At 41.0% G+C, this 13,354-nt stretch overlaps 1 protein-coding gene across 1 annotated transcript; it reads right to left on the bottom strand.

Annotated features, from left to right (window-relative positions):
- Nucleotides 1-211: 211 nt before the first annotated feature.
- Nucleotides 212-12,938, bottom strand: ZFP37 (ZFP37 zinc finger protein). Its single transcript, XM_045814823.2, has 4 exons — nucleotides 12,769-12,938; nucleotides 7,999-8,125; nucleotides 7,250-7,384; nucleotides 212-2,664 (listed from the first exon to the last, which is right to left on the bottom strand). Exons 1-4 carry the CDS (start codon nucleotides 12,898-12,900, stop codon nucleotides 1,130-1,132), a joined length of 1,929 nt encoding a protein of 642 aa, XP_045670779.1. The 5' UTR covers nucleotides 12,901-12,938; the 3' UTR covers nucleotides 212-1,129.
- Between the last annotated feature and the right edge of the window lie 416 nt (nucleotides 12,939-13,354).

Here is a 13,354-nt window from a genome sequence, read left to right as displayed (position 1 = left end):
CCTGCAATCACAACTTATCTCCAGTCTTTTAAAAATATGGCATATAGAAGAAACATGGCACTAAATTATAGTTGCAATTATTTTTTAAAAAATGTGTGCTTGATAGGAAAAGTTTTTGTGAATTCAGTATCAAGTTTAATACCATATCCTCAGATTCATCACCCTTCATAATAGGCATAGACACTTTTACTTCATCAAACAACACCATAGAGTGAGCTCAGTGAAAATTTTAATCAGTGTTGATGTATGCATATTAAAAAGATTTTAATTGTGAAAATAACGCATGTACATTATTTAAAAATTCAAACAGTATATATCATAAAAAGGTCTCCCTCCCATCCTAGCCCCCATTCCTGTATTCCTCTGCTCATGACAACCACTATAAAACTTCTTCTGTATTTTTTCAAACCAAGTCTATTCACATACAAATATATACATACGTACATACATACATACATAGAGACAGGCAAACATACGATTTTGTACATAAGTGGGGACATACTATACACACAGTTCAGCAACCTGCTTTTTTCGCTTAACAATTTTATTCACTTAACAATTCACAGGTGCTGGTAGGGAATGATGTCCCTATCCTCAGCTGCTTTCTTTGATTTTTTTTTTCTTAATTTTGTGTTAATATTTTTTTACATAAATAACTTTTAGAAAGTTTGCAGCTGATGTAGAAGCTAACAAAGACATTAAGAAAGAGTTAGGTGATAATATCAAAGATGAGGCTCATACCAGTGGCCAGACACACTTATACATGGAAATTAACAGATATTCAAACTCAATTCTCATATGTGGAGCTTAAGTACACACACTCAAGCAACTCAGGAATTGTCAGCATATGTAATTTGTTTCTCCATTGCTCTGATTATTCAGCCCATTAACGATTTTTAAAGCTTTAGATTTTGGTCTGAATATATAAATAATTAATAATTGAGTATTTTTAAGACAATATTTTAATAAAAGGTTGGTATCATCCATTGCTTCTATGTAAGATTCACCTTCAAATTCTCTCATGTGTAATTAGGTTATTATTAAAGGCTTTCTAACACCCTTAAAATTCAGAATCCTACTAAGGTTAAATAAAAAATTTAGTTGAGTTAAAAGATTTTCCACATTCATTTCACTCATGAGATTTTTCTTCTGAATGAGTTTTCACATGTTTGGTAAGTGATGCATTTTGTTTGAAAGCTTTCCCGCATTCATTACATTTATAGGGCTTCTCGCCAGTGTGGGATCGCTGATGTATAACAAGTTGTGACTTCACATTGAAAGCCTTTCCACATTCGTTACATTCAAAAGGTTTCTCCCCAGTATGAGTTCTCTGATGTACAATGAGGTGTGACTTTTGGCTAAAAGCTTTTCCACATTCATTACATTCATAGGGTTTCTCCCCAGTATGAACTCTCTGATGTTGAATAAGCCCTTCAATTTGTTTGAAGGCCTTCCCACATTGATTACATTCAAAAGGACTTTCACCTGTATGAGTTCTCATGTGGTAAGTAAGAGATGAGCTATGTCCAAATGCTTTTCCACATTCATTACATTTATAGGGCTTCTCCTTAGTATGAGTTCTTTGATGTATAATGAGGTGTGACTTCTTGCTGAAAGCTTTTCCACATTCATTACATTCAAAGGGTTTCTCCCCTGTATGAATTCTCATATGTTTAGTAAGGGATGAGCTATACTTAAAAGCCTTTCCACATTCATTACATTCATAGGGTATTTCACCTGTGTGAGTTCTCACATGTTCAGTAAGAGATGAGTTATACCGAAAGGATTTTCCACATTCCTTACATTCATAGGGCTTCTCTCCTGTATGAGATCTCACATGTTGAATAAGGTTTGAGCTGTGTCTAAAAGTTTTCCCACAATCAGTACATTTATAGGGCTTTTCCCCAGTATGAACTCTCAGATGGTCGGTGAGGGCATGTTTATGACTGTGGGCTTTGCCACACTGAATACATTCATATGGTTTTTCTCCAGTGTGAGTTCTTTGATGTACAACGAGGTGTGACTTTTGGCTAAAGGCTATTCCACATTCATTACATTCATATGGTTTCTCTCCAGTATGAATTCTCTGATGGTCAATGAGTCCTTGTTTATGGCTGAGAACCTTCCCACATTGATTACATTCATAGGGCTTTGCTTTAGCTTGAGTTTTGTCACACTTAGTAGGAGATGAGCTGGATGATTTTTCATGTCCAGTTTTAATTTTGTCCTGTTTAGTATCAGATGAGCTATTCTGAGCTAATTTCTCATGCTTCTTGCTGGTTTGAGTTTTGTCACACTTATTAGATAAGCTATGGTTGGGTAATTTTTGTTTCTTTCCAGTTTGATTTTTGTCTTTCTTTGTATCAGGTAAGCTACGGCTGAACGATTTCTTGTGCTCTTTAGCTACACTAGGTTTCTTTTTTGCATACTTTCTTATATGACCAGGTAACTCTGAATTCTGTTTCAAACTCTTTCCATGTGAATCAAATTTAAGCTTTTTTTTTGAAGGAACATGTTTTGTACTCACAATTTTTTCCCCCAGTGAACTACATTCATGGCCTTTCTTCTTAGTCAGACTTTTTTTCTTGAATGTAACTTCCTTAAGGAGTTTGTTTTGAGATTCCTGGTCATTCCCGAGCTGGGCATTACCTTGCTGGAGTTCGTCTAAAATGGAATTCAATAAGACATTCTTGTGAATCTTTGCCCTTTCATATTTTGGAATACAACTTATAAAAGAAATGGCCTATTGTGGGGCTGAATCTTTATTCAAGCCTAGTATCCCAAAGTGAGTGAAATACCAAGTGGAAATGTCCCTAAGCTCTTGGGCTTGAGGGGAAAGTGCTGTAGAGTAAAAACAAGAAAAGTTAATTGATAACATTAATTAGACAAAACTTTGCCTGTTTATAAATATGACCTTGCAACCTGGGATGGAAGATGAAATAAACCACAAGGAGCAGTGACTAGGTAATATATGAAGTTAAAAGACCTTGTGATTGTAGTTGATATTTTTTGAGGTTTTCCTCACCCCAAGCTTCCCAGCTTTGATAACAGCCAATCCATCCATAGTATTTGGCTCCCACAGCCTGTACTATATTAATTCAACTCTCCATGGTCACAGTTGGAGACACATCTGGCTCAAGCCACGGTGTCTAATAAGAGTCTTCCTCCTAGAAATTTAGACTCCAGTTAGTCTCTACTGGGTTTTGCAATGATATAAGACAAGAAATAGTAAAGTCATACCTTCCCTGTATAAACAGAAGGTTCATCAGTACAAACTTCATACCTTCCCTGTGTAAACAGAAGGTTTATCAGTACAACTTCCCTGTGGATATGAAGCACATATCCACAGGGAAGAAGAGATGTAAGATCACGTGTCCTCAAAGAGACCATTTACATAATCCCAATTCCTGATGGCTTCCCATTCCTAGTTCTAGTCCCTGGTAGGGTCTGGCTGAAGTATCTGCCTTTAGGTTACGAGAGATAAACGTAAGTCCTTACAATAAATTCCTCTATTTACTTAGGCTAGCTCAATTATTGTTGAGTTATTTGTTATTTGTTATTGCACTCCAAAGAGCCAAAATAGAGAAAATAAGGTAAGTCCACCAAGAAATACTGAACAGCTTATAGGCGACTAAGGGAATAAGCAGGAAAGGGTGGTACACTGCTACCACCAATGATCAACATAATAATGACATTCCTGTACTAAACAAAAAACCCTCAAAAACAAACAAACAAACAAACAAACAAACAAACAAAAACCCAAAATAACAACCCTGCAGTTTCTCTGAGTTTCCTGATGCTGTTATCATGATAAAAGTAGTGCCATGATAGTAATGAGATTAGCAAACAAACTTTATAGCATTTGGATTTACAATATACACGTGTGCTTGTTTTCCAACAGTTTGCTATGGAGCATACCTTTGTTTCTGCCAGGTCACTCTACTAATTACCAATTATACATCTTAAGCTTAATTCCCGGCTTTAAGTGATTGCTCACATCCTTCCCTCCACACATTATACAATGACATATTTTAAGATCTCTTCCCAGTGTGTGTGTTCCTTCTCTGAGACCACCACCCACACTGACAAATGGAGGTAACCATGTTTGAACCATATGATCCAACCCCTGGCTGAAAACAATTGACTGGACAGTGGTAAACATAGGGCCCCAGCTAGACCAATAATATTCTCTCTCCTAAGAATTTAGAATTGAAATCCAAAGACTTCTTTCAGCTAGGTATGGATACTACATGTGTAAAAATCCAAAAACTTACGAGCTGAGACTACCGCTTTGAGGTGACTTTTTTCAGTTAGGTGCGTGGAAAAGCAGAAAAATCCTTAGGGTGGGAATTAAACAGACACAAAGAGAAAAGCAGATATGAGTCTCCAAGAAAGAAAGAGATAGAAATTGAACAGCTGCCTTGGTTGTAAAGGAACATTACACAGATAAAGTGAAAGCTGGGATCAAACAGAAAAGAGTTATGTTATTTGAATGTAAGCCAGGAAGTACTATTCCTTTCATCGAGGACTCTTAAGAGATTAGTTCCTATAGAGAAAAAGATCAATTTTTGTAGGTATAGATACAGTACGGAGAAGTAGGGTGGCCAGCTGCTTTTTCATTTTGGAAATTTTAAGTGATACAAGCATTTTGGGGGAAAGACTATAACAAGAGCATGACAAAGGCAGCATCTTCCAATGCCCAAGGATGCTGGAGGATAGAGGCAAATCTCTTTCTGGGAAGAAAGGGATCAAAACTCAAAACTACACCTCTTGATGTGTAACATTATAGGAACCCCTTATGATGATGGAAATTGGCCAACAGGAAAAGATATAAAGCACTAGGAGAGAAATTTACCATGAAGGCAAAAAGGAAAAGAACCTGAACTAGTGCGATGGTATAATAATAAGGTAATACTAGGAGAGAGTTGGGTCTGACAGAGCATGTAATTAAGGCTGGAAGCTTGTCCTGAATCTGAGACAGTCACTAAACCATGAATTTTAAGCTAAAATGACTGTAAGTTCAGAAACTAAAGTATATAGTTCACTAGACTCAGCAAATCATTGGAGGGAATAGAACAGTCTTTCCTTGAAGAAACTCCAAGTACTATATGAGAGCCTGAACCAAGAAGAAAGTCACTGTAGCAATGACAAAGATGTACCAGATGACTCAGGACTAGTTTTTAGTTGTAACACCAAGTATCAGAGAGAAAAGTAAACATAGCCAAAATTGAAGCCACTAATGGATGAATCAAAACCCACGAGGTCTCCTCATTTGTCATTTGAAGGACTAGTTCCTCTGGTTTCAGGAAATTCATGGAGTCTTGGAAAATTCAGAGGACACTTAAAAATATATTGTAAACGTTCTGCTATTTGGGGGACTACAGTGATATAAATAATAATTGAATATTTTAATGTTTGGTGGCAACATCTAAGATGAATTGTAAAAAATAATAATAATAATAAATGGATCCAACAAATCAGCCTAAGAATTGGAGCAATTTAGGTCTGAGATAACATCCACCTGATTTGGGTGATGTCTGTGAGAACTGAAGAAAACAAACAAACAAAGCAGGAACTGAGGAGAGGACAGTAAAAGAGAAGGCAGAGAGCAGAGATTCAGAGGAACTCCATAGCAGACAGGCCTAAAATCAAAGTAGACCCTGATAAAAATAGGGAAGGTGAAAGGAAGCTCTAATTTGGAAAGGAAGACAGAAAAACAAAGCTTTCCATTTCTGACACTGAGACTGAGTTTTTCTGTAAGCAGGTAAATTATGAGTGCAACATGAAGAAATTATCTGGACAAGAAAAATTTACCTTAAAAGTCACCGGTATAGAATAAATAGCTTGATTCTTTTGAGGTAAATACAACAGAAAAAGAAAGAAAGAAAGAACAGATAGTAGAAGACAAAACCTTAGGGACTCTTCAGCAAAGTGAGAAGGAAGAGAATCTGGCAAAGTAAATGTAAAGAAGCACTTAGAAGACCAGATTCAAGTGGTATAATTCAAGGTAGATATGCAAGAATTTCATGCTGACCAAAACTATTAAAATATGCACTGGAAGGTAAGCAGCGGTTACTTTAAAGCCAGAAATTTACATACAGGCATGAATTCTGTGGGATTTGACTGCATAGGTTAATGAGTAAATGGAAATAACGATGCACTATAGACCACAGGTTTAGAGCATCTCACAGTGAAAAGAAGAGAAATGGAAAGTAAGTAAAGGCAGCGCAGCATCATGCCACGAGATGTGGAAAGAGGATGGCTCTAAGAAGGTTTGAACACATAAGGAGAGAAATGTGATACCATGGAGTCCCAGAGTTTGAGTGGATGAGGGGAAAACACTCAGGATATTGGGGGAAAAGAAGATAATAAAAAACAGCACTGCTTTAAATAAGGCAAGCAGTAATGGGATTCTGAGAACAGCTAAGAGAGGTTACTACCCCTTCCGGAAGCTGAGAGATGGAGAGCATGGATGAGGAAAGACAACAAGGAAGGGTCAGTTAGGCACCTGAGGGGCTGGTGCCAGAGGTTCAGAGCTCTGGTTTTCACCTTTTTTCCTATCACAATACACATGGTGTGGCAGACTGTATTATTGTTCCCTGTGGAAAGATTGTACCTCCCCGACCCACTGCATGGCCGCTTGAATCCTCCCTGTGGAAGGATTATACATTCCTACCCTGTTGAACTAAGGAGTAGTGAGGTGATCTGCTCTAATCAATTAACCAATAAAATGTGAGCAGAAAGAGTTATCTACCACTTCCAATCAGTAATGTTAAGAGTGGTTCTACTAATTCTTCTTTCCTTCTGCCATGAGACCAGAATTTGCCAAATAGGGACTGCTCTTTCAATGGACCTACATTGGGCTACAGCATGAGCAAGAAACAAATCTTTCTTGTTGGAAGCCACTAAGATTTAGGGGTCATTCCTTAACGGAGCGTAACTTAGCCTAAGCTAACTGATACAAGCGGTATAAGCCAACTCCCATGAGTAACACTGGCTTACAACTACAGTGAACCTCCTCATATGAGACGCTCACACATGAAGAGTTTCACAGACGGAAGAGAGACTAGAATCTCTAAGGTTAGAGAATCTTTGAAGTTTGAACTCCTCCTCCCCCAGGAGATTCTGATATTTTTCAACTGCTACTCCTGGTTAAGAAAAAAGGGTCTGGGATCTTTAAGAAGATTTTTAAAATAAATTACTCATTGAAGAATTCCAAAGTTACCACAAAAAAAACCCAGAAACTTACTTCTATTGGTTCCTATTTGCTTGGGTCTTGCTAGTTCACTGGGACCATCTTGTTTGGGTCTTTTGCCCTTTCCCAACCATGGCTCTTCTCCTTTTTGCAACTTGGAGATCATGTCTGGTTTGGGAGCTTGATACCCTGCTCATGAGAAATGGCAGAAGTTGAGTGTTAGGAAAACAAACATCCCAGAAATTAAGCGCTAATATTTGGACTTCAGAGCCTTGAGAGGATAAAGAATATATGGCTTCGAAGGAGAAAGAGAGAAAGAGAGAGAGGAAGGAAAGAAGGAAGGAAGGAAGGAAGGAAGGAAGGAAGGAAGGAAGGAAGGAAGGAAGGAAAAAAAGAGAAGAAGGGAGGGAGGGAGGGAGAGAGAGAGAGAGAGAGAAAGAAAGAAAGAAAGAAAGAAAGAAAGAAAGAAAGAAAGAGAGGGAGGAAAAGGGGCAGAGAAAGGAAGTGGGGGGGAAGGATAGAGGAAGGGAGGGAGGGAGAGAGGAAGGAAGAAAGAAGGAAAGAAGAAAGAAGGAAAGAAAAATAGAAAGAATATATGGCTTCTGAAATTTCACAATGTGGCTGCCCATGTACCCGGTCTAAGTAGACCTTCCATTTTGGAGACAGGGGCATAAGTATCCTGCCTCATACCCAGAGGGATTCAAACTCTTTGATTCATAATAACCAAGGCCAAACTTATCAAGAACTTCAGAGAGAAGGTATCAGAGTGGACACATTTCGAATTATGAAAGAATTGTCCTTACCCATCGAGGCAAGGTTGCTGTAGTTCTCCAGCATCACATCCTTATACAGGCTCCTCTGAGCAGGATCTAGTTGCTCCCATTCCTTCTCGGTAAAGGCCATAGTCACATCTTGGAATGTTACCGATCCCTGTAATAGCAATATTCCTATTCAGTCTAATGTTATGCATATTAATGGGTGATTTGGACAAGATAATAATGATTTGTTCTTACCTCAACCATTCAATGTCGATCATGATGTTATATAGGATACTAATTCTTTACCCAATTCTGCATTTTTGAGAGACAAAAATCATATTAAGAAATGTCCTTGTTATGGACTAAATGTCTGTGTATCCCCAAAATTAATATGTTGATACCCTACCCTCCAATGTGATGCCATTAGAAGATAGGGCCTGTGGGAAGTTATGAGAATTGGATGAATGCATGCGAGTGGAGTCTCCATGAATGGGATTAATACCCTTATAAGAGTCATAAGGCCACTTGCTTCCTCTCTGTTCTCTCTGCCAAGTGAGGATACAAACAAGAATCTGCAACCTGGCAGGAGGTCTCACCAGATCCCAACCATGTTGGCACCCTGATCTTGGGACTTCTAGACTCCAGAACTGTCAAAATAAATTTGTTGTTTATAAGCTACCCAGTCAATAGTACTTTGTTGTAGCAGCCCAAAGTAACAGTCCCATTTGCAAATTTGTTTATTCGAGAGGATAAAAAAAAAATCATACAGTTATCAGAGAGAAAGAAAATTACCAAAACCAAACAGAATCCGTCTAACAAAAGACTATGGAATAGAGTTCTGAGGTAGAAGAATTGAGACCTTTGATTTTTATAACCAGTCAACAGATCATTTATGTTTGGAAGCAAAAATAATGTATTTTAGGCATGTAAGGATGCAGAAAGTATATTACCTATGTACTTTAGAAATAGAAGAAAGGGGACAGGGACAGAGGAGGAGAAGAAAAGGAGGGACTTTGAAAAGAAGGAAAAGGGAATCAGAATAAAGATTTCAAGATTGGGAAAGATGTAATATATAAGAAAGAGCTATGAATAATAAAACCAGTCAAATGTCTAGTTACAGCCAAGTAACTTGATAACGTTCTTGTACAACTGTTATAAAAGTATCCTCAAAATCAAGAGGTGTGATATAAGAAAAATAAGCAGGAATACAACTGGTAGGGGTGGGGGATGGGGGAAAAATTAAAGCATGTTGAAGATTCTCCTCTTATTAGGCAGGTGAGAGGAGGATGACACAGCTACTGGAGAATTTTGTCACCAATGAGTACACGTTCAAACATATTTGTTTCACATTGAAAAATGGCCCCTTATCTCCACAAGCCACCAATCAATTAGCTGCATATATCACCAGTCTGTAACCTCATAGACCTCCAGTCACTGATTTCTAATAAGCCCCATCATTGATTGCCACTGGCCTCCCAATCACTAATGTAATTCCAAAATGACTGATCCCAACAACTTCCCAATCACTAACAGCAACAGATTTCCACAATCGCTCCCCAGTCACTCCAATCACATAATCCCAGGGGTCCCTCAACTACCCACGGAACACATCAATATCTCTGATACGACCCCAAATCCGTATCCTATCAATCCCCAATCACTGACAGCAACAGCGGCCTTTACAGAAACCCAAATCAGTGCCAGCAAACTATACCTTCAACCTCTTTGGCCATTCTCTTCACCTGCTCCCTTTATCTGAAATCTGCCTGTCTCCTGAGAATCCTGCCCCTTACAATGCTCCCTGGTAGAGGCTGTTTGTTTCGGCCCAACCATGACTCATGTACTTCACGGCCTGAAGAGGAGGTAAATGATAACTTTCAATGATTTTTCACACACCCCTCAAAATCCCATATCATGAGACTTTAAACTATTAACCCCCTGGTTCAGTAATTCACTAGACAAACTGAAGGACTCAGCATATAGTTGTACCCGTAGCTATGGTTTAGTACAGCTAAGGAACACACAGCAAAATCAGCTAAGGAAAAGGTGTACGGGGTAAAGTCTACAGAAACCGGGCACAAGGATCCAAGAGTCCACACAGGACATGCTTGATTCCTCCAGAAATAAGTTGTGAGAACACAAGTGAAATGTTGTTTCCCAAGGAAGAGCATTAGGGACTCAGTGGAACTCACAGGCACCCTCTTCCTGGCACACACAAAGATCTGAGATTCCCAGAAGGAAATCAGGAGCTTGGCACAGACCGCATTGCTTACATAGTTTAGGCATAGTGAGCCACTTTGATCATTTCTGGGAATGATGGGAAGCCTCCTGAAGTCTAAGTTCTCAGACATCAGCCAAAGGTCAACCTTGCAAGCAGACTTTTCTAAGGATAGCTGTTTGGGGCCACTTAGGTCAATTTCTGCACACAGTCATTCTGCCTCATTCACTGAAAACTTGAACACCATGCTTCTCTTCAGTCCAGCTCCTGCACTCTTGCTACATCAATGTAGAGGAGCCATTCCACAGCCTGGCCTCTCTCTTTCCTTACTCCAACCATCTTTTCTCGCACCCATAATCAGCCACCTACTTATCATTCATCCATTCCTTAGACCTTGCCATATACCACGACAGCACCACTCTACTTAATACATTCTACCCTCGGACCACCGTTCCCTATGCTGCCAGCCTACTTCCTCTAGTACTTCCGTGCCAATAATTCTCCAAATGCATTCAGCCCCTATAACCATTGATCCTAACCACTTCGCCACAATCTTCCATCACCACATGACCTTGCTTTTCTTCTTTGTTTAGATTCTTTGTTCTAACACCATACACACTGCATGGAAAACAGCTTTAACTTCCTTGCCCCTTTTCTTCTCCACTGTACTTACCTAGCAAAGCCTCAAACTTCATCAAACCCAACTCTCCTCTTAATCTCTGCCTGCAACCTTGCAGCTGAACATTCCAGAGAGAAAAATTAAACAACTGTGTTGCCTAGACTCACTTCAGGTTTATAACACATATCTCAAATGGGCATCCAATACTGAGAGTTTCCTATTCCTCTTTCCAAGATGGTTATTCCAAACCTTCTCCTCTTTCTCTCTGAAATCTCCAGCATCTACTCCTTTCCCACTCTCAGCTGATAAATTCATCTTATACTTTGAAAGAGAAAGTAAGTGTAAATGGACAAGAACTACCTTGCTTTGTTACCACCAATTCCAACAATCTATTTCCAAAACCCCTATCATCTGTCTCCTTTTTGTTAAAATTGAAGAAGCGTCCCTTCTCTCACCTAAGGACACTTTCTCCACTTAACGCCCTAGATCTCATCCTCAACTGTCTTCTCAAGGAATTCACCCCCTGCAATTAACCTCTTTCTCTTTTGTACCACCTGTTTTTCCCTTTCTACTCAATCATTCCTATTGACATACAAAATTGCTTTAATATCAATTCATCTAATGAAAATGATCTCTTAATCTCATGTCCCATCCAATGTCAATTTATTTGCTCCCTTTGCCAGCAAAACTCCTGGTGTGGTCTATATTTGCTGTCTCTACTTCATTACCTCCATTCTTCCAACTCATTCCAACAGGATTTTATCCCTATCACTCCACTACAAAAACTCTCATCAGTCAAAATAACCATTGAGCTACATCTTGCCAAAGTCAAATTCTCTGCAGTCCTATGTCTGGGACTCACAAGAGCATATGACACAACTGTGACAACACAACTCATTGTCTTGAAAAGCTTTCTTCTTTATGCTTCTTTGACACCACATTTCCAGTTTTCATCATATCTCAGTGGCTACTGCTCCTCGTTCCCCTTTTTCTTTTTTCTGTCCTCTACCAAACCTCTAAATGTCACAGTGACCCAGAGCTCTGTCCGTGGTCCCTCCTTTCTTCTTCCTTCTGCCTTCTCTCCCTAAGTGATCTCATCCAATTCCATGGCTTTAAACACCATCTTTATGCTGAAGCCTTTCACATATGGATTCTCTAGCCCAAACCTCTCTTAAGTTCTAGATTCGTACATTAAACAACTATCATTCCCTACTTGGACATGTAATGGGCATCTTGACGTGGCCAAAAGAGAACCACTGTCATCCACTCTGGCTCCCATTTATATCCACCAAATCTGGTTGTCTCCAACACAACCCTTTCTCCGAAAAGGCAAGCACCCTTTATCCAGTGCCTCAAGCCAAAAGTCTAGATGTAAATCTTGATTCTTCTCTTCCCTCGTCTTTCATATCAACTCATCAGTAAGTCTCAGCAGCTCATCTCCAGATGTATTCCGACTCTGATTTTTCATTTCCCTGCATTTCCCGACGCTAAACCATCACCATCTCTTGAACTATTGCGATAAACTCCTAAGGTACCTCCTCGCACCTCTGCACACACACAGGGACAATCCAGTCTCTAACCACTGCAGACACCATAATCGCTAGGCTCCCACAGATCACAAATTGCCACACACCTCCCCAGTCTCCGACACCCCACAAAGCCCCTATTTCTGATGCCCAGAGCCTTCCAGACTCTGGCTTTTCCGTGAGTGCCACAGACTCCCCTCATCGCTGTCCCCGCAGATCTCCCCAGACACGGATTTCCATAACCCGTAGCCCCCGCGGACCCCGCAGGGCCCCCACCACTGCCCCACAGATCCCCCAGAACGCCGACGACCCCTCCCCCGCCAGAAGGCCCTCCAGCATCACCTCCAACTCCCACATCGCTAGTCTCAGAGACTACAGTCACCCTCCAATCACAGACCCCCAATTAGACCACCTCGGACCAGCAGGCCGCCCCACCCCGTCATCGCGCTCACCGCGGCGCTGCCCCCCGGCTCTGACACAGCCATCTGCGCTGGGCACCCGGCCCCTTCGGTCGTCCCCGCACTCCTCCTCCGGCCCACGCTCTCCGGCTCTGTGAGGATCCGCTCGCAGGAGGAGGCCGACATGGCGGCGGCTCGAAGCGCGGCCTCAGCCGGCCCGGAGGCTGCGATGGCGGCGCCCCTGGGTATCGCGGCCGGGCGCGGCCATCTTGACCGAGCCTCCGCCGTACAGCGGGGGTCCGTGCTCCCAGCGGGAGAGCAGGGTGGCCCGGGGGCTCAGTGGAGGGTCCTGAGAGGTGAGCTGCGAGCTCGCAGAAAGCGTGCTCAGTTCCTCACTGCACGGTGCCTCACGGTGCCCGACGCACAGAGGCTCGGCCACGCGAAGGCAGAATTTGGAGTTGCCTTTCACTGCAGCCAGCTGCCGGGAAACCCTCAAGGATGATGCCCAGCGAAGACTCCATACAGCCAGGATAGTAAGAGAGATTGAGGGAGGAAGGAGAAAGAGCCCGAACGCGCAGACACCATTGTTTTATAGGGAAAGAGCACTAATCGCTCAAATTATGTCTTTACATGTATGGTA

This window comes from Ursus americanus, chromosome 18 (assembly GCF_024610735.1).
Source record: "Ursus americanus isolate L20-20 chromosome 18, mUrsAme1.1.p, whole genome shotgun sequence".
NCBI classification, from domain to species: domain Eukaryota; kingdom Metazoa; phylum Chordata; class Mammalia; order Carnivora; family Ursidae; genus Ursus; species Ursus americanus.
Note: the sequence above shows the minus strand (reverse complement) of the source record. Positions and strands in the feature narration are given on the sequence as shown.